The following is a 20,552-nucleotide window of genomic DNA, read 5'->3' as shown; positions in this document are numbered from 1 at the left end:
TTGAGGAAAGCAAGGCCCGATCTGGCCGCAAAGGTTCGGCGAACCCCGGATGAAGAGGGTCGTCCACGGAAAATGGAGTGGCGCCCCAAGCAAAGGAAAGCCGATGATGAAACATCGGCTGGCACAAACATGGTGCTCGTTCTTCCGATGACACTTAGCGCTCCACGATCACACGATGCACTCAAGGTGGGCGACAGCAAGAGCGCCAACATGATGAAGTCAGAGATTGGGCTGGTTCTGTCTACCGGCCTGAACGAGTAGCAAGAGCACATCAATGAGCAAACGTGGCGAGGCTGATCCTTGTGATCGGCCCCAAAAATTTATGAAGGGGCATTATAAAACCTTTCATCGAACAAGCAACGTGGAGGCCGATTCCAGCAATCGGCCAAAATTATCCTCACCCACCATTCTCGCTCGGGTTCGACATGTTATCCAACGAGCCGATACCATCAATTCTCTTGACGGAATCGGCTCGGGGGCACCCAGGTGGATAAAACACGAGGATATGCGATAGAAATAGCTCATCCTTTGGCGATGGGTATTGGAGTATGGGGGCCGATGCACAAGTCGGCCGTAAAAAAAAAATCTGAAAATTCTGAAAATTTTCGAGCACAGCCGATGCATGGCCATCGACTCAAGAGGAATAACTGTTACGATCAGAGGGTCAGTGGAGCACTAATGGAAGAACTCCTCAATGGAGTAGTGTAAGAGCTCGGATCCTCTCTTCAAGGGCAAAGGCCAAGAGCAGCCCTGGACGTACGGATCGGGTCAAGGATGGAGCGCATCGGATCCACCAAAGGAAAGGTGCCGATCCGGCCGGCGAGAACCGAAGAAGCTCGGGGGCAGCTCACCGGGCTCTCGCTTTGAGAAGCCGATTTATGTTCAAATCGGCTGGCTCCGCATAAGGAACTTCCCCACACACGATCAAGCCCAGGTCCATACAGCTAATTTGCGTATCCTTGTCTCTGTTTTGCCTTGGCTGAGACTCGGGGGGCAACAGGCCTGGTAGATGCTCTATTGAGGAACCAATTGGGGTACCATCGGCTGATCTCCGCTGCAACCTTCTTCCCAAAACGATGAGCGCTCGCTAAGAAGGATCTCTGAAACTGGTGGGAGAAATTTAAGGGCTCTCTTGGAAGTCCCACAGTATCTACCGGAAAGAGAATCATCAGTTGAAGAATGGAAGGGTAAAACGTCGAAGGACTGATGCGTTGCTATCGGCTCGTTACGCATTGGCAAAGGGGACGAATCGGCAAGGTCAGTATGAGGGGGAATCGGCTAAATTAAGCTCAAAGGAAATCAGCAAAATCGAATTGGGGAAAAGTTCTTCATTAATAGGCGGGATTTCTTACATCAAGGAGCTGATTGTTCTCAGAAGGAAATACTAGGGGATACATTGCCCCATCTACTACTACTGGCCCTATGCTAGAGGTCCTATCTACGGGCCGTCACTGCCCTCGTCGTCGCCGTCGTCGCCGCTGCTCCCGGCGGGCTCATCGTCGCTCCAATGGCCGCCGACCGGGCCCTCGTTGTCCTCGTCTTCTTCGTCAGCGTCGTCCTCATCGCTGTCGAAGTCGCTAAGGTTGCCCGGCCAGGGGCAGAACCGCTTGGCCGGCGGCTCGTCGGAGGGGCGTCGTCGTCCTCCTCCTCCTCCTCTTCCTCCTCCTCCACCCCCTCGGAGGAGGTGAAGTCATCCCGGGAGAAGCGATCATCATCGCTCTCCTCCTCCGATTCCCCGTCGGCGAGGAAGCGGAGGTCGCTCTCCCGTCCGTCGAGGACCGGTCGTCCTCGGACCGGATGGAGAAGTTATGGTCTGACTCCTCCCCGGCCGCAATGGCGCGACGGGTGTTGGCCGCATGGACCTCCGCCGGGTTGTACTCCGGCGTCGGCTCACGGGACGTGGAGGACTGGCTGGAAGGATCCGATGGAGCAGAGGAGGAGGTAGACATGGTGGCGCAGGAGGGCTTTTGGACTGCTAATGCGAAGGAAATGCAGAGCAGAACTGTTCATAGCGGTTAAATAAAAGGGGATATAGTGGAGATTCAATGCCACAGCAGTTTCCGAGGAAGTGGTGCCTAAAAACTGCCAGGTCACGCGGAGAAGTTGAGAAAGCAGGGCATCATGATGAAGGATACTGCAACGGCTCTGCCACGACATGACCCGATGGGAGAGGAATATCATGCTTTTGGAAATGTCATTTCCAAAACCAGGGGGGCATGTGTTATCACCAGAATTTGACCGAGTTAGAGGTGGGCCGCGATCAAGATGGACGTGAAGAAATATATATATATAGAAGGAATACGTGAATCGGCCTTTTATACCAAGTTGGGCTTAATTGCCCGTGTATCTGTAACATTTTAGATCGCATCTTAGTTTAGAAGTTAGAGTTTATCTCGTGCACGGTTTGGTGCACGCCCACATTAGAAAGTCCCCTGGACTATAAATATGTATCTAGGGCTTATGGAATAAACAACAACCAACGTTCAACCACAAACAAATCTCGGCGCATCGCCAACTCCTTCGTCTCGAGGGTTTCTACCGGTAAGCATCATGCTGCCTAGATCGCATCTTGCGATCTAGGCAAGACAAGCCTGCCCACGTTGTTCATGCGTTGCTCGTACTCGAAGCCTTTTTGATGGCGAGCAACGTAGTTATCTTAGACATGTTAGGGTTAGCATTGTTCTTCATATTACATGCTTTCGTAGTGCAACCCTTGCATGTCTAGCCGCCCCTACACCTATCTTAGGTGTAGGGCGGCACCCGCTTGATCATAGTTTAGTAGATCTGATCCGTTACGATTGCCCCTTGTTCTACAAGGATTAGTTTAATATCTGCAATAGTTAGGCCTTACAAAGGGGGGGAGGATCCAGCGGCGTGTAGGGTGACGTTTGCTAGCCCTAGAAAGGATGTTCCGGGGATCAACCTCGTGTTGGTTTTTAGGCCCTGTCTAGGATCGGCTCATGATCACCGTGCGCGAGCGCGAGGCCCAACCTGGAGTAGGATGATCCGATTATGCGGTGAAAACCCTAAATCGTCGTAGATCTCATTAGCTTTACCTTGATCAAGCAGGACCACCATATATTCGGACACCCCGTCTGAATCATGGGTGGATCGGCTCTTTGAGCCGATTCACAGGATAACCTCGAGAGCCGATCGAGGCTCGTATTTAACGTTTACTTGTGTGCCCCGCAGGAAACTAAGCGAGGCATCATCCACACCTTCCTGACCAGGTATAGGTCAGGTGGCACGCCCTTGTGATAAACATCGGTGCGTGCGACCAGGAGGCTTTGCGGGCCGTCGCTCAGAGGGACTGGGGCCAGCCGCAGCCCTAGTTGTTCCCGGCTCTACGGTGTTGCCCGTCTCTGCCCGCCAGGGGGTTTCTGACGTCAACAGGATCACCTTCAGGCCGGAGACCATAGCGTGGGCATTGGATGATGTTGCCCTTGGGTCCGTTGCAGTTGCGAACCTGCGCGATTGACATCTGAGGTTCATATGGCCGTGGGTTGGATCTGTTCGAGCAGCGATTTGGGGGTCTAAGTGTTGCTCTTTCGGATAAGTCGCAGGTCACCATTTGAATAGACAATAGAGCTGGCCTTGCTCGCGTTTTATGGAAAGGGCCGGTGCGCTGCCATCGGCTCTTGGTGTGTCGACTTACTTTAACAATCGGCAAAACTGGAAAGAAAACAGAATCGGCTTAGAGATGTCTTCCTCATTAATAATAGGGGTTTTTACAATGAAGAGCCGATTGCTCAAGAAAGGAAGAACAGAAGAAGAACCGATTGCTCGAGAACTACTAATCCTACATTACTAATCTTCGCCGGCCTCGTCGTCGGCATCGTAGTTGCCGTCGGCGCTGCTTCCGGAGAGTTCCTCGTCACTGCTGCCCCAGCCCTCGGCCGGAGCCTCTTCTTCCTCGTCATCATCATCGTCCTCGCTGTCCGCCCAGGCGCGGAAGCGCTTCGCCGGCGGATACCCAGCGGAGGAGGAGGAATCATCCTCCTCCTCTTCCTCCTTTTCCTCCGCTTCTTCTTCTTCCTCCTCCTCGCCGGAGGAGGTGGAGTTCGCCCAGGAGTGGAGGTCGTCTTCGCTCTCGCTCTTCAGCTCCCCTTCAATGAGGAACTGGAGGTCGTCCTCCCCATCGGTCAGAGGTAAGTCACCATCTGACCCGACGAGTGCCTCGGGTGGGCCATCTGGCACGTGGTCAAAGTTCCACTCCTGCACGCTCGAGGAAGAAGATTGGAAAGAGAGGCCTGATGAGATGGAGGAAGAGGAAGACATTGCTACAGGGAAAGAGGGTTTTTAGGTGCCGATGGTCAGAACAGAGCAAAGGGATGAAGTGGCGAACTGTTCGGCACAGTTAAATAAGGGGGGTATAGTGGAGATTTAGTGCCATTACGGTTTCCGAGGGAGTGATGTTAAAGCTATCAAATCTTGCAAAGAAGTTGTGAAGGCAAGGCATCATGATGAAGGATACTGCGACGGTTCTGCTCTGCCACGACATGACCCGACGAAGAAAAAGCAGAGTGATTTTGGAATTGTCATTTCCAAAACCAGGGGGGCATGTGTTATCACCAGAATTTAACCGGATCAGAGGTGGGCCGTGATTAAGATGGGCTTGAAGAATAAACATGGAAGGAATACATGAATCGGCCTTGTATACAAAGTTTGGGCTAGTTTGCCCGTGTATCTGTAAATATAGTAGGGTACGTGTCGGTTAGATAGAGTTTGGCTCGTGCACGGTTGGGATTACTCCCACGTTAGAAAGTCTACGGACTATAAATATGTATCTAGGGTTTCTGGAATAAACAACAATCACTTTCACCACAAACCAATCTAGGCGCATCGCCAACTCCCTTGTCTCGAGGGTTTCTTGCGGGTAAGCATCATGCTGCCTAGATCGCATCTTGCGATCTAGGCAGTACAAGTTTATTCGCTGTTCATGCGTTGCTCGTGCTGAAGCCTTGTTGATGGCGAGCAATGTAGTTATCATAGATGTGTTAGGGTTAGCATTGTTTCATCGTATCATATGCTTTCGTCCGTGCAACCCCTAGACGTCTAGCCGCCCTTACACCTATCTTAGGTGTAAGGGCGGCACCTCGCTTGATCATTATTTAGTAGATCCAATCCGTTATGATTGCTCCTTGTTCTTCAAGGATTAGTTTAATATCCGCATAGTTAGGCCTTACAAACGGGTTGAAGGATCCAGAGGCACGTAGGGTGTAGTTTGCTAGCCCTAGACAAGATGTTCCGGGATCAACTTCATGTTGGTTTTTAGGCCTTGTCTAGGGTCGGTTTATGATCACCGTGCGTGGCCGCCAGACTCAATCACGCGTAGGATGTTCCGATTATGTGGTGAAAACCCTAAATCGTAGTAGGTCGTTTTAGCTTTGTATTGATCAAGCAGGACCACCATGTGATCGTACACCTCGTACGAATCATGGGTGGATCGGCTCCTTGAGCCGATTCACGGGACAACTCCGAGAGCCGATCGAGGCTCGTATTTAATGTTTACGTGTATGCCATGCGAGAAACTAAGCGAGGCAAATCCATCACCTTTCTGACCAGGTATAGGTCAGGTGGCACGCCCTTGCATCAGCATCGGACGTGCGTGCCGAATCTTTGCGGGCCGTCGCTCGAGGGACCAGGGCCAGCCGCAGTCCTGGGAGCCTCCCGGCTCTACTGTGTTGCCCGTCGCTGCTCGCCGGTGGGTTTCTGACCGCAACAGAAATGGAGGAAAATGATGGGCAGTTGTTCCTACTGCCTCAGAAAGGCTTCTTATCATGCTATGGACATATTCCTTGTGGGACGGGTCCGCCACCGCCTGGATCGATGCGGCCGCAGTGACGAAGAGAACATCTATTCCATCCCACAAGGAATATGTCCCTTTGCAGCAATGTTCTAAATTTGAATTCCAAGTAGAAAAGAACTGTGACATTATATATATGAGCTGAAAATGTGTGCATTTCCAAGAAAAATAAATATGATGACAGATCACATATGCTACTGCCGTGTGATTTTAAAAGAGAAAGGGTAGAGTTTAGAGAATTAGGTATGCAAATATACATGCATAATTAACACTTTTCATCTACTCAAAAGTGCTGAAAATAAGAATTTGCTATCGTCCACTACTATACTATCATGCACAACATCATGTCTCCAGCAAAAAGTCCCAGCTTTCGATACATAGTTTTTTTTTTTTTTGCAGGGAATACTACAAAATTGGATAACCACTACGTTTACAAGCAAGATGTAAATGTATATGTGCGAACAACCATGCTATTCCGGATCGACGGTTACAGAATATGCATATATGTGGAAAAATGGCCAAACTACTACTCTATTAGTGAGCCAAACAAAGACAAAACGCGATGCACATATGTGGAATTTTGCTTGTTGTTTTCTGGGCAAACTTTTTTCCCTAGCTCCACGTAGAGCACTGGTAGCTGACAAGGCGGTACCCACCACCCCCTCCCCGCGCCCTCCCGCTTAAAAAACCCCAGCCATGACACCAGTTCAGAGAAGGCACCCAATACCCAGGCTGCAGATTCAGACCACCGCGCCACCTGCCCTGCACTGCAACCATGGCGCCCGCGGTGGCCAGAGTTCTCGCGATCGTCCTCCTCGTGGCGGCCGCGTCGACCCTGGCGGTGGCGGACCCGTCCCCCGACGCCGTGGCGCTCCAGGCCTTTCGGAGCGGGCTGGAGGACCCCGACGGCGAGCTGCAGAGCTGGGACTCGGAGCTGGTTGACCTCTGCAGCTGGTCACACATCATCTGCGACGCCAACAATCGAGTCACCCACATGTAAGTATTGCTCGCCCTGATCGATCTGCTTCGCTTCTTCCGCTTGGATCATCTGCACTGCATCTATTGTTTCCCTTCGTATGCACCGTCCTTGTTCGAACGTTGAACTACGTTCATCGTCTTGAGACTACTAGACTGACTAGATCTGCTGATCCATGGCCTTTTTTCTTAAACAGAGAGCTTGGCTATCTGAACCTGTCCGGTCCACTGTCGCCGGAGCTCGCCAAGATAGACCAGCTACAGTACATGTGAGCACTTCTCTTCTAACCCACACCCATCTCTTTGCTTGCAACTTTTGGTGCTGTGTCAGTTACTTCTGCAGTAGGACTGACTCTTTTTTGGCGTCTCAGGAGGGTTGGGGACAACAATATTCAGGGAACGATCCCGGAACAGTTCAGCGACCTGGGTAACCTGATCAGCCTGGACGTGTACAACAACAACATCTCAGGGCCGATACCCGCGTCGCTTGGGAAACTCTCCGCCCTGAAATTCATGTAAGCTGATGATTTTTTTCAAGTGTTCGTGTGTTACATCTGATCAGAACATAGGCTTATGACTTAGTTTCGTTTTATTATACAGTATAACAGTAATATTTTTTAAATTTTTTTTTGACTCTGAACTTCTCTATACCGTGCTTACACATTGTTTGCATGACGGCAGGAGGCTATATCAGAACCGTTTGACCGGGCCGATTCCGATGGAGCTGACCGGACTGTCTCAGCTGGAAATTTTGTAAGTTGTGTCGCAGAGTCTCTGTAGCAGAGATCTCTGAACCAGTGAACGTGACTAATCGACCCCCTACGTTTTCTCTTGCAGGGACCTCTGGAACAACGATCTCTGCGGCACGATCCCGACTTCCGGACCGTTTCAGAACCTTCCTCCCAGCAGGTACTGGTACTTGTTTGTTACAACTCTGCTTCCTGTTCTGAGAAATGCCACGGGTGTTCGTACCCTGGGTTGGGGATGCTCGGCTCAGAAATGGTCATACCTAATAAGCAATACTCACTCCATTTTGTTTGCCGCGTGCAGCTTCGCCGGCAACCCGCGCCTGCGAATCCCCGGCCAGCAGCAGGGAGCCGACTGCTAGATCGAGTTGGCAGCTATCGGCTAGCGTGAATAAGTGTCAGTCGGCGTCCAGGATAATTACCAAGAGCTGCCACAGCAGGGTGGGTGTCTATCTCTTGTACAAGCATGCATGAACACATTCTCGTGATCAAATAAACTGTTAGCAGCTGGCAGTAACGTACATCTGTGCTCTTCTGAATGAACAAAACTTGTTAACAGCAGAAGCATTTGCAAGCACCTTCTCTCATACAGAAAACGTTGAACTTGGGGTGTGCTCCGGTGTCCCCCCCTAGCTCCACGATTCTGAGAAGTTGGAGCTGCTCCAGCTTTTGGTAAAATTACGTGAAGTTTAATTCGTGAAATATAAAAATGCAGGGCATACTGGAACCTTAAATCTTTGGCTGGATGTCCATCTGGCCCGTGGCGAAGTATTTCCTGGCGGTGGAGTTGGCCTGCCCACGACGTTGAGGATGGCTATGGCGGCGGCGCTGAACCACGCGGCACTGCCGTGACGTTCCCAAACACCAGATAATTAGAAATCTTGAAACGCGCTCAAGAGGTGGAGACGGATTTGAAAAGTTATGCTCTAGATTTTGGTACACAAATATAAAAAACACGGAGCGCCGTAATTTATATCCGACTGCTACTGATTTGACTTCATCGCAACATGATTTACATTTGTCGCTACTGAATCATGGACTCCGGCGAACGAGTCGACGTACCTTCAACTGAAGTTAAACTTGTCCGATTCGTTCTCGCCGCCGCGCAAATCGAGTTGTAGCTCGCTGCCGCCACCGCCAGGAGCTTGCTGTCGCCACCACTACGCCGCGCGCCGCCTCACCCACGACGAAGTTGGTTGAGGCGGTCACAACAAGTTAATGGCAGCGGCGGCAACAAGCTACAACTCGATTTGCGCGGCAGCAAGAATGATTTAGACAAGTTTGACTTCGGCTGAAGATAAGTTCATTCGTTTGCCGGCGGCCTCGATTTGGTGGCGGCAGGCGTGAATCACGCTAGGGTGAAGATAACTCGGGGAGAGTCTGAGCATGGGGAAACATGCCTGAGAGATGAGAGGAGAAAGATAAAACATGCGTAACATTTTGATCATTTATCGGTGGCAGTGGGACGTAAATAAACAACAAATCCATGTTTTTGTGTTTTGCGGAACCAACTCCACGTATTTGTACCAAAATCTGAAGCAACTACGCGTATTTGTACCAAAAGCTGGAGCAACTCCACGGATCAAAATAAAAAACCTGAAGCAGCTCCAATGTTTTAGAACCATGGAGCTCAAGGGGGGACACCGGAGCAATCACGGTTGAACTTAGAAACTGAGGCAATGTGTTTGGATTTGGATTGTGGGATACGAGTCCTCGGAATGTGATATCTGGAACGGTTGGAATCAACTCAAAACCAAGCTTGTTCTGTGGGGCGGGGAAATGAGATGAGTTTATGAATGACAATGGTGAAAATTTGACTAAATCACCCATCAGTACATACCAATGGTAAGAAAAACGGTAATCGTTAACTGCTCGTTTCGCTCGAGAGTAGTGAATAATCAGAATTCGGACAATTAATTGATTTAATCGGCCATCTATTAATCGGTGTAACTTACACAAATTAGCACCCAAAATACGTCTATATAAGAAATAAACAAATAGTATACGAGTCTCTATATGCATGTCCTACTTTTCTAGAGCCCAAAGTACCATTAAAACAGGTACGCTTCTGCTCTGTGACACAATATTCTAGGTCGTAAGTGACAAAGGTTCCACCAGCCGCACCTATTTGAGGGTGTCCTGGACCTCTTCGACAAGCTCCTCAAGACGGTTGAGATCTTGTATCCAAGGTCTGGTCAACAACGATTCTCTGGCTTACAACCATGATATGATTTGATGCCATTCTCTGGCTTACAACCATGAGATGATTTGATGCGATTGAGGGCAAGCCTACAAGAGAGCTTACTCCCATCGAGGAGAAAGCTTTTGAGGACACTGACACCCTTCTGAGGGGTTCTATCATCACCATTCTTGGCGAGAACATTGTTCACTCGTATTTGTCCATTACTACGGGTTGTGAGACGCAATTGAGGCCAAGTTTGGGGTCTCGGATGCGGGCAGTGAACTCTATGTCATGGTGCAATTTTATGACTTCAAGATGACCGATGAGCGCTCCATCGTTGAGCAGGCTCATGAGATACAGTCCATTGCTAAGGAACTTGAATAGTTTAACTGTGTTATCGGACAAGTCTATTGCCGGAGAAATCATTGCCAAGCTTCCTCCTTCATGGAGGAATTTTTCTACTTCTCTGAAACACAAGAGACAAGAGTTCTCCACTACGAACCTCATTGGTTTTCTTGACGTGGAAGAAAAGGCGAGAGCAAAAGACATACGTGCTCGAAGTGTGAGGGAGGTTCTAGTGCGAACTTGGTACAAATGAAGAATTTTCAATCCTACAGGTCCAAGAACAAGAACAAGTAAGATGACAAAGGAAAATTTGATGGAAAAAACAAAACCTCGCAGTCTACCAACTTCAAGAAGAAGATTGATAAAAAATGGAGTATTCCTCGTCTGGGTGATTCTAATCATTATGCTCCCAATTTCCCAAACTACTTTGACAAGCGTCAACAAGGGAAGGGAGGCAAGACCACCAATGTTATCATTGGAGATACTGAGATGAACGATGCTAAGTACGGTATATTTCTTACAGTCTTTTTATTATGTCATTCTCCGGAATGGTGAATTGACACACGTGCCAATGTACATGTTTGTACTTATATCTCTATGTTTTCTTCTCATTAATTTGCAAGGACTTCCTCCGTGTTGATGGGAAATGGCTCGCATTCTATTGTTCATGGTGTTGGTATGGTCGATCTGAAGTTCACTTTGGTAAAAAAATCGTGTATCATGTTCGCTCCATCAATAAAAATCTTGTTAGCGGATCTCTCTTGTGTCGATATGGCTACAAGATAGTTTTTGAGTCAAATAAATTTGTTGTGTCCAAGTTTGGAAATTTTGTTGGTAAATGTTGTGAGTGCGGAGATGTGTTCCGCTTATCTTTGTAAAACATTTGGATTTAAGTTTTTAATCATATTTGCAGTGATATTGAGACAAATGTTTTGCATTCACGTCTTTGTCATGTTAATTTTGGTTGTAGTATCATGCGCTAAACTGAATTTAATCCTGAGTTTCACTATTGTTAAGGGTTCTAAGTGTCAAGTGTGTGTTCAAGGCTTCAAGCTAAGCAACCTCGCAAGTTTCATACGACTGCGGAGGTAAGAAATTTGGCACCTCTGGAACTCATACATTCAGATCTCTGTGAGATGAATGGTGTGTTGAAAAAAGGTGGAAAGAAATATTTAAGGACGATGATTGATGACTCTACTAGATATTGTTATGTGTATCTCCTAAAATTAAAAGACGAGGGTCTACATTTCTTCAACGTCTATAAAGCTGAAATAGAAAACCAACTAGATCGAAAGATCAAGCGGCTTAGGTCTAACCATGGTGGACAGTATTTTTCTAATGAATTCGATTCATTTTGTGCGGAACATGGTATAATCTATGAGAGGACGCCTACCTACTCACCTCAGTCAAATGGGTTGACTGAAAGAAAGAACCATACTTTAATTGATTTGGTTAAGGCCATGTTAGAAACATCGGGTCTCTCGAAGGCATGGTGTGGGAGGCGATATTGACTGCATGTCATGTCCTAAACCGAATTCTCAGAAAGAACAAAGAAATAACTCCATTCGAAAAATGGGACAAGAAAAGCTTAAAACTCTCTTATCTATGGTCTTGGAGTTGTTTGGCAAAAGTCAATGTGTCAATTCTCAAGAAGCGCAAGCTTGGACCAAAAACAGTGGACTATGTTTTTGAGGCTATGTGTTTCATAACATCGGCAATAGATTCTTGATAGTAAAATCTGAGATATCCGACATACATGTGCGTACAATCATGGAGTCGAGTGATACAACTTTCTTCGAGAATATCTTTCCCATGAAGGATATACCTAGTTCATCAAACCAAAAGATGCCTAGTACATCTATTCAGGAATTAGCTATAGTTTCCGAACCTACCATTCCGATAGAATACTCTAAAAATCCAGAAACCACCTGATAAGACCATGTTATACTGGTGAATTATGCAGATTGCATTGCTCAGACTATTAGGTCAATAAATAAGCTGTTAATATGTATTAGAAAAATATATGTACATGGATGGATTAATCTCAAAGGACATCAATTCTATCAAGTAGCAATATAGTTGTTTCAAATATGTGTGTGCACATCTCAATTCTTACAACCTAGAAATTTCCTGTCTTATTCAAATACTATCCATGTTATGGGCCAACAATATCGATCTCATGCATGAAAGCCCACTAGGAAGCACAGATACTTGGATACGTTTCTGATAAGCAATACAGGCATACCGTGATACATTGATTTTTCAAAAATGTATATACAGAAATAATGTTATTCTTCATAAGTGATAAAAAAACATGGAATGCACCGTAAACTTGTTCCTATTAATCTTCAACTGCTGCAACTTCATTTCAACGACGTCGAAGAGTATAATCTGTGATGTTTGGACACTTTATCATCCCCTATTTGATATCATGAACATATCGCTAAAGTATCCCACATGTATGTTTTTTGTTTCTAATAAAAAAAACTAGTCAATATGTATATCCCATATGTATTGGACCGTATTCAAGCAATATGCGATACCGATATACTGGAAAACCATTGTATCCGCTTCCTAGATAGCCCATGCACGACAACATAATTTTAATCCACGGTTTTGGACAAACTAGCCCCAATTTTTGGTACCATGCATGTATAACAGTACAACGCACTCACCGAAAACCAGTCTACATCAAAATCGGTGGTGAGAACATCGAGGTAGGTAAATAGCCAGCTTTTAGTTTTTCGATAATGGATGTTTTGTTACTTGAAATTGAAGCATTACATCCGGCATCTGGATATCCAAGATGCACACCGCCATACCAAACCACAAGTTGCAAACATAAAACAGACTAAAGTTCTAATCAAGCACAACCGAAAGTAAAATAGCCTAACGCGTAAAAGGGCCAATCCGTAGATCACGTTTTCATCCATGTTGAGAAAAATATCCCTCGCCGTATCGTTCAATTATGTAGACACATTCTGTAAAGAGATCGCGATCCTCCACACGCTGTAGAGGTGACCACGAATGGAGCATAGCCGTGCATCGATAGATTAGCTGCATAAAAGAAGCATTTTTTATTGTAAAAAATCTTATCATTTCTACATAGCCAAAATGATCAAATAACAGCAATCGCTCTTACTAATAAGTAGCTTGAACCTATGATTCACACCATTAAGCCAGTTTTCAGTGACACAATTAAACTTCACAATCACATGCATTGTTCATACGAACTCAAACCGTGCACATTTCCGGTAAAAAGATACAGCAGGCACATAGACACATAGTACTCATGTGAGATCAGGTTGAAAGAGTAAAAAGGGTTAATGCTTACCTATCTTTATCATCTCATTTGTGAGGTAAGACTCGTCTGGATCGTCAATTCTATTCCAAACAACACACGTTCTTGGTCTACATCTATATAGTATCATGTCGGCTCCAAGAAAAACATCACTCTACTTAGGCTTGAATGTATATGTAACTAGACAGACAACTCACATACTGCGTGTGAGCTAGAAACCGCTCCTCGCGTCGCTCCCCAGGCGACGCCGGGGGCGGAAACCCCGCGCGCCGCCAGTAGCCTCCCGTCCGGCCGTCGCTTCCGCCGCTGCCGCTGGCGCCTGCCGCGGTGGCGGCGGGCCCCATCTCCAAAGGGGGTGGGGGTCTCTCTGCAGGCTGTGCCGGCCCGTGTGGGGCGTTGCCGGCGAGGGGTGGGGAGGCCGGGGCGGCGGCTCCGGGGCGCGTCGCGGCTGCTCTGCAGCAAGGTGGAGGCGTCGATCTCGCGCAGCGGCGTGCGGCGGCCGGCGCTGCGGCCGTCTGCTTCGAGCTCGGCCCTATGGGCCAGATCTGGGCCAGTTCGGGCTCGATCTGGCAGCGTGCGCCGGGGCAGCGGCCCCGGATTTCTCTTCTTCTGCGTCCGGTCCTGGCGGCTGCGTGGGCAGCGCTACGGCCGGCGCCGTCCCCGGGCGTTTTGTGCGCCTGACGGCAGGTGGTGGTCCGGCGCGTCGGTTTGCCTGTTCCCGGCTGGCCGGCGGCCGTCTTCGACGCTGGCGGCTGCGGCGTCTGCTCGCTGGCATGCGGCTGCCAGCGGCGGCCTTGGCCCGTGGTGGTCCTCTCCTACCTTGCTTCTGAGTCTGGGCGCGGGTGAAGGCGGGGAGGCCGGGGGCGGCCCCGGGAACGCGGTGGCGGTTGGGTGGTCGGCTGCCGGGTGGTGCCTCGACGCAGAGGTTGCGTGGAGGTCGATGGATCTTGGGCTGCCTCGACACGGTGGTCGTGTGGTAGCTGCCCCAGATTTATCGGCGACCTGGCGGCTTTGGTGGGCCACTGCGTATGGCAGGTTGCCATCGCTGGCACCTGCAGCCATGGTGGAGGCGGCGATGGCGAGTTGCGACGCGGGCACGTCTTCTTCGCCTTCGTGGATAGGCTTCAACGACTTGGGTTTAGGTGAACTCCGCGCGAAAGCACTGCATCCACTTCGGTTGGTGCCGGCGATGTCGGCGTCCTCGGGCGTCGTTTCCCTCGTTGGAGGCATTGTCGAGGAGCTCCTTCACCTCCCTCGTCGTGTGAAGTCTCAGACTCTCCGGGTGAAAACCTGAGCTTTGGCTTTCGCTAGAGCGGGCATCGTCGGCGTCATCGTCGTCTCCCCCTTGGGGGCGTTGTCTTGGAGGTCTGGTACTCCGCTAGGCAAGTTTGGATTTGCTTTGCGTGGCAGCTGCTTTGCCGGCTAGGTGGATGCGCGGTCTCGGGACCGGTGTGGACGTCGGAGCGGCGGCTCCGAACTCTTGCGCCTCTGAGTGTCGTCCCTTCTTGCTTGGGCTGAAGTGTCGTCGGCTCGTAGCGTGCGCGGCCTCGGGGCCGGTGTGTTGTGTTTTGGTTGTTTTTCGGTTTCTCGCCAGTGTGCGCGGTCTCGGGACCGGTGTGGATGTCGGAGCGGCGGCTCCTGGAAGCTTTCTTTGAGTGATGCCTCTTGCTAGGGCAGGAGTGTTGTCGGCTTGTGTGGTGCGCGGCCTCGGGGCCGGTGTGTGGCGTTTGGGTTGTACGGTTTTCGGTCAGTTTTCCTTATAAACTGACCAAATTTCCCTCTTCTTAATGAAAAGGCAGTGCTCCTGCCGGTTGCTCCAAAAAAAACAACTCACCAGTAATCATGCTATACTGGACTGGTAGGTAAAGGTGGGTGGCTAACTATCAATGAATCAAACAAAAAATGTACATACTGGACTTCTTTTTTCTAACGTGAAAAGCCGCTAGGTATCCATATGCGCAGATTATGCGTACACATTTAGCAATAAAACACAGATGTCCATGCATTAAATAAAATTTTAAGACGAGAGGAAGTGAGGCTTCAAAGAGTCGCTACGTGAGGATATATGTGTACATATAATACTGTACATCTTTCTTTTTTCTCAATCACCCCCGAAAACTTGCCCTCACATATAACTCTAATAAAAGAAGTACACTTCTTGACTGATCTAGATTGCCAACTATTTTTCAGATAATGCACACTCTATATATCGTAACACATGATGGCACAACGGGGGTCCAATTTTACATCCACAATATCCATAAAAAAGCATGGGTGCTTGATATAGAAGATAGACAATTATTGTGATTAAAAAGATATAATAGATAAACTTTTTAGATGACAACTAAGACAGGCCGAACCGGTGACTCTAAATCATCTAGACAAATGGTGGCCAACTGTATGTGACCTAGACAAAAAATGATATGATTCATCTGGTCGGTTGGTACCAATCGGCATACATGACGACATAACCGACGGTCCGTAAAAGTTGCCCTAGGATTTCAGTACAATAGATAGAATAATTTGACAGTAAAAAGTCACCACATGTATCAATAAGGGAAAAGACTGCCTAGAAATACCTTTTCCTAGACCTAATAATTTGTGGGAGTTTTTAGCACTGGATATTCCCTTTTTAGATAGAATAATTTGACAACTCGCTATTAACTGGACTATATCGAAATCGATGCCAAGAAATGGATGGAAATGATCGCCGGTTCCTACTTCTCACAACCTAGCTATATCTAAACTGGTGGTAACAAATGGATTAAAATGATGATCATATACTACCCCCTCTCAATCCGGCTATAACGAAACCGACACTAAGAAATGGAATAAAATGTTGACTGGGTCCTACCCCCTCTCAATGCGGCTGTATCGAAACCGATAATAAGAAATGGAGGAAAGTGATTGCGAGTAGTTCCTACTGCCTGAAAAAGGCTTGATATCATACTATGGACATATTCTTTGTGGAGTGGAATAGGTGTTCTCCATCGTTGTGAGGTTTCTTTTGTAGCCATATTCTTAAGTTGAATTCCAAATACCGTCCTCATTAAACAAGACCACGACCACCGCATCTCGAAACCTCTCCTATCTTCCCCACCGTTTGGGAGTCGCGTCTAGTGCGTCGGGCCAATCTGACACCCTCCTCGCCGGAGTAGCCAGCCTGAGATGGGCGCCGGTCTTAGGAATGTAATTATTAGTCTCAGTAAGTTAAAGGTTAGCTTGTTTCGGCTTCGTGCTAGTCTTCAGTGTGTTGCTGGGAGCACTGCATGGAATCCCTCCAGCCAGGTCCGATGTCGGCTTCCTCTTCTTCTTGTTGTCGCGATGCTCCAGAGGATGAGGCTAGATGCGGTGGGAAGAGAAGTAGTGGGCGGCTCCATCAATAAGGCTAGTTATTCTGGCGGGTCTGAGCTGGAGTTCAAGGTAAGAAATCTATCCTTTCTACTCTTATGGTGGCAAGATTGGGAGAGTTCTTGCTATGTTGATCTGCTGGAGGCCACATCTACGGCAGGGGAGTGATGGAGCTGCTCCCGAGAGTGCATCCACAGTGGCTCTTGTTCAGATTTTGTCCAAGATGGTCGAAGGGCGACCACTCCCACCCTAGTCGTCGATGAGGTTCACTCCGGCCGCTAACTTCCTCCTCAAAACAGGATTTCGCCCCGCTTTATAAATAAATTATCAACATCCATACAAATTTCACAAGCTAAGAGTGCATGAAATGAAAAAAAAACGTCTGCTGGGGCCACAACACAACATGCCCAACGGATGATAAAAATTGAAGATACAACCCTAGATCTAGGGCTTCTCAACCGTTGGAATGCGAAGATAAACGACGAGCCGCCGCTAGAAGGTCCTCTAACATGTCGTCCAGCCGGTCCCGGTCCCGCTGTCTACACAGTGGGTACCACTGCTGCAAAAAAGCAATGGTGACAATGCAAAGGCCCCTCTGCTCCAGTTCAGAAGGCTCACCCCAAGTGGTCTCGTCCCTGGAGGTGAGGTGCTTGTCTGTGCTGCGGTGCGTAGAAGCGGTGGAGATGGAGCTAGACCTGATCTCACTTTCAGTTCATCTTCTAGGGTCTTCAATGTCAAATGTTTGGACTTGTTTGAAATTTCTTTATTTCTTTTAGTCCCATGTGTAATTGTTGATCCACCGCTGAAATGAAAGCTTCCAGGTCCCTCTGGGATCTACCCCTGTTCAAAAATAAAAGTTGAATTCCAAATAGAAAAAAATGTGTTATTATGCATATGAGCTGAAAATATTTTGCATTTTCACGAAAAAACAAATATGATGGCAGATGCTACTAGTGCGAGATTTTAAAAGAGGAGGAATAGGCTTCAGAGAGTTACCTATGCAAATAATCATATTCATAATTAACACTTCTCATTTATTCAAAATGCTCGAAAACTCACCTTTTCCGCATATTTTGTTTTGGCAAAAATAAAAATCTTCTACTATCTACTGTCATGCACAACATCTTTTTTTCTTCGAATTATCATTTCTCGAGACCCCCGCAAGAAGCCTCTAGCTAGAACACACCATGTGGGCGAAGAAAGCACGATGCACATATGTGGATTTTTTTGAAACAACCATGCTGTTCCGGACCGACTGTTACAGAAGACGGCCATACTATTAGTGGGCCAAACAAAAACAAAACAAGATGAGCGTATGTGGAATTTTGCTTCCCAAGCTCCGCGTAGAGCAGTAGCAACAACTGACAAGGCGGTACCCTCCCCCGCGCCCGCCCCCTTTAAAACCCCCAGCCAAACCACGCCATGACTCCAGTTCAGGGAACACACATCGCGGCAAAAGTTTTGCAACACCTGCCCTGCCCTGCCCTGCACTGCACCCATGGCGCCCGCGGTGGCCGGAGTTATCGCGATCGTCCTGCTCGCGGCGGTCACTTCGACCCTGGCGGTGGCGGGCCTGTCCCCCGACGCCGTGGCGCTCCAGGCCTTTCGGATCGGGCTGCAGGACCCCGACGGCGTGCTGCAGAGCTGGGACCCGACGCTGGCGGACCCCTGCACCTGGTTCCACATCATCTGCGACGCCAACAATCGAGTCACCCACATGTAAGTATTGTTCGCACTCATCGATCTGCTTCCCTTCGATCTTCCGCTTGGATCATCTGCATGCATTGCTTCCGTCGGCATGCACTGATCGTATCTGCTTAAGGCGGCGTATGAATGAACTTAGTGGTTTTTATGTTTTTGGGAACACGGAAGCCTCGTCATTCGTCTAATTTTCACTGCAAATTCTGATTTGCTTGTTTCCTCAGAATGCTTGGCTATTCGAACCTGTCCGGTCCACTGTCGCCGGAGCTCGCCAAGCTAGACCAGCTACGGGACATGTGAGCACTTCTGTCTGACCCACATGTACCTCTTCTTTGCTTCGTGTGCTTCCAGCTTTTCGTGCCTTGTCTATTGCTCCTGCCACTAGGACCGACTCGATCTTTTTGGCGTCCCAGGATGGTTCGGGCGAGCAATATTCAGGGAACCATCCCGGAAGAGTTCGGCAACCTGGGTAACCTCATCAGCCTGGACCTGTCCAACAACAGCATCTCGGGGCCGATACCCGCGTCGCTCGGGAAGCTGTCCGCGCTGAGATTCCTGTAAGCTCACGATTTTCTCAAGTGTTCATATATATTACATCTGAATTATATGATCGATCGGTACATATGATTATGATTTAGTTTCGTTTTTTGACTCTGAATTTCTCTACACCGTGCTAACACATTGATTGCACGACGCCCTGGTGTTCTGCCGTCACTAAATTGCCCCCTCCATTTCCTCCTGCAGGGACCTCTCGAACAACGACCTCTGCGGCACCATCCCGACATCTGGAGCGTTTCAGAACTTTCCTCCCAGCAGGTGCTTACTTGTTTGTTACTGTACAAATCTGCTTTCTCTTCTGACAAATGCCACGGGTGTTTGTAGCGATACTCACTCCATTTTGTTTGCCGCGTACGTGCAGCTTCGCCAACAACCCGCGCCTGCGCGGCCCCGGCCAGCAGCAGGACGACGACGGCTGCTAGACTAGATCGACATGGCGGCGGCCAGCGTACGTGAGCCGTCAATCGGCGCCCAAGGTTACTACCAGAGCTAGCTGGGAGGGTCGATGTAGCTAGCTAGCTAGCTGGATTCAGTGTGCGAGGTTTAATTAGCTATGTCTGTGTGTATGTGCTACAGCAGGGTGGGTGTCTATCCCTTGTACGTACGATCAAGAGGTAAATATCAGCCTCCATAATGAAAATATGAAATCCATGCGTTGCCTTCCTTTTTGCCTGCCGGATCGTAGATCATTTTGTGTTTCTGTCGCACGGTACTACTGGAAATATGATTCTCTGATCAAGTCAGATATCTGAAGCACGAGACAGCATGCATGAACACATACTCATGATCAAATTAACCGTTAGCAGCTGATAGCAACGTACAGCTAGTTGTGCACTTCTGAATAAACAAAAGCTGTTAGCAGCAAAAGCATTTGCAAGCACCTTCTCTTCTTCGCAAAACGTTGAACTTAAAAGCTGATGCAATGTGTTTGGATTTGGATTGTGGGATATGATATGGCAAGACGCAAACAGCCGCGGAGCAACCGTTTGCGACCGTGCGATCGAAAAATGCGCCTGCATCTAGACCCAGGGACCCGACGCAAACATGACCCAAACATGTGCCGCGTTTGCGTCTGCGCGGTCGCACCGCATGTCCGCGTTGGTTGTATCCAGTTCCGCCGGGCAGTGAGATAAGCGAAAAATCTCATATTACTATTGATTGGCCAAAAAGACCATCTTTAAAGAGAAGGTTAGTCGAGTTAACCTAAAAATACAATTGTTGTACCTACTCGCCGTCGCGTAGCCTACTATAGCAGGGGTTACTCGAAGTTGTGCGGCCTACTGTTGGCTGTCGGCGTGACCTCAGGGGCCAGCGCCATCGTCGGAGCGCTTCCGAGCGACGAGCACGTTGCATCGCGGACGTCGGCGGTGTTCGATGGCCTCAACCAGAGTGAAGTCCCATTGGACTCTCAGCGCTGTCGCGCTCACCTTCCTGGCCGCCACCTCCGCCGCCTTCATGCACGCCAAGCGCGCCAGCTCCTCGTCCGCTGTCACGCTCGCATGCTCCTCCCCCGCCTCCGCGCGCGCCACCTCCTCCTCCGCCACCGCCGCCAGGTTGTTGTGGTAGCGGGCCATGTCCCTCGCCGCT

General features: G+C 48.7%; 1 protein-coding gene and 1 pseudogene across 1 annotated transcript; both read left to right on the top strand.

The window, feature by feature from the left end:
* The first annotated feature begins 6,581 nt into the window (after positions 1-6,581).
* On the top strand, positions 6,582-19,616 carry LOC124648754 (leucine-rich repeat protein 1-like). Its single transcript, XM_047188463.1, has 6 exons — positions 6,582-6,802; positions 6,979-7,050; positions 7,153-7,296; positions 7,463-7,534; positions 7,619-7,690; positions 19,327-19,616. Exons 1-6 carry the CDS (start codon positions 6,582-6,584, stop codon positions 19,385-19,387), a joined length of 642 nt encoding a protein of 213 aa, XP_047044419.1. The 3' UTR covers positions 19,388-19,616.
* LOC124707681 lies at positions 18,205-19,236 on the top strand (annotated as a pseudogene).
* Positions 19,617-20,552: the final 936 nt, after the last annotated feature.

The sequence above is a fragment of the Lolium rigidum genome, chromosome 4 (genome assembly GCF_022539505.1).
Source record: "Lolium rigidum isolate FL_2022 chromosome 4, APGP_CSIRO_Lrig_0.1, whole genome shotgun sequence".
In the NCBI taxonomy this organism is placed as follows: domain Eukaryota; kingdom Viridiplantae; phylum Streptophyta; class Magnoliopsida; order Poales; family Poaceae; genus Lolium; species Lolium rigidum.
This window is presented reverse-complemented; position numbering and strand designations above follow the sequence as displayed.

Coding starts and splice junctions, on each gene's coding strand:
- LOC124648754 (XM_047188463.1), top strand. CDS start 6,582: ATGGCGCCCGCGGTGGCCAGAGTTCTCGCGATCGTCCTCCTCGTGGCG. Junction 6,803..6,978: donor AACAATCGAGTCACCCACAT/GTAAGTATTGCT, acceptor TTTCTTAAACAG/AGAGCTTGGCTATCTGAACC. Junction 7,051..7,152: donor ATAGACCAGCTACAGTACAT/GTGAGCACTTCT, acceptor TTGGCGTCTCAG/GAGGGTTGGGGACAACAATA.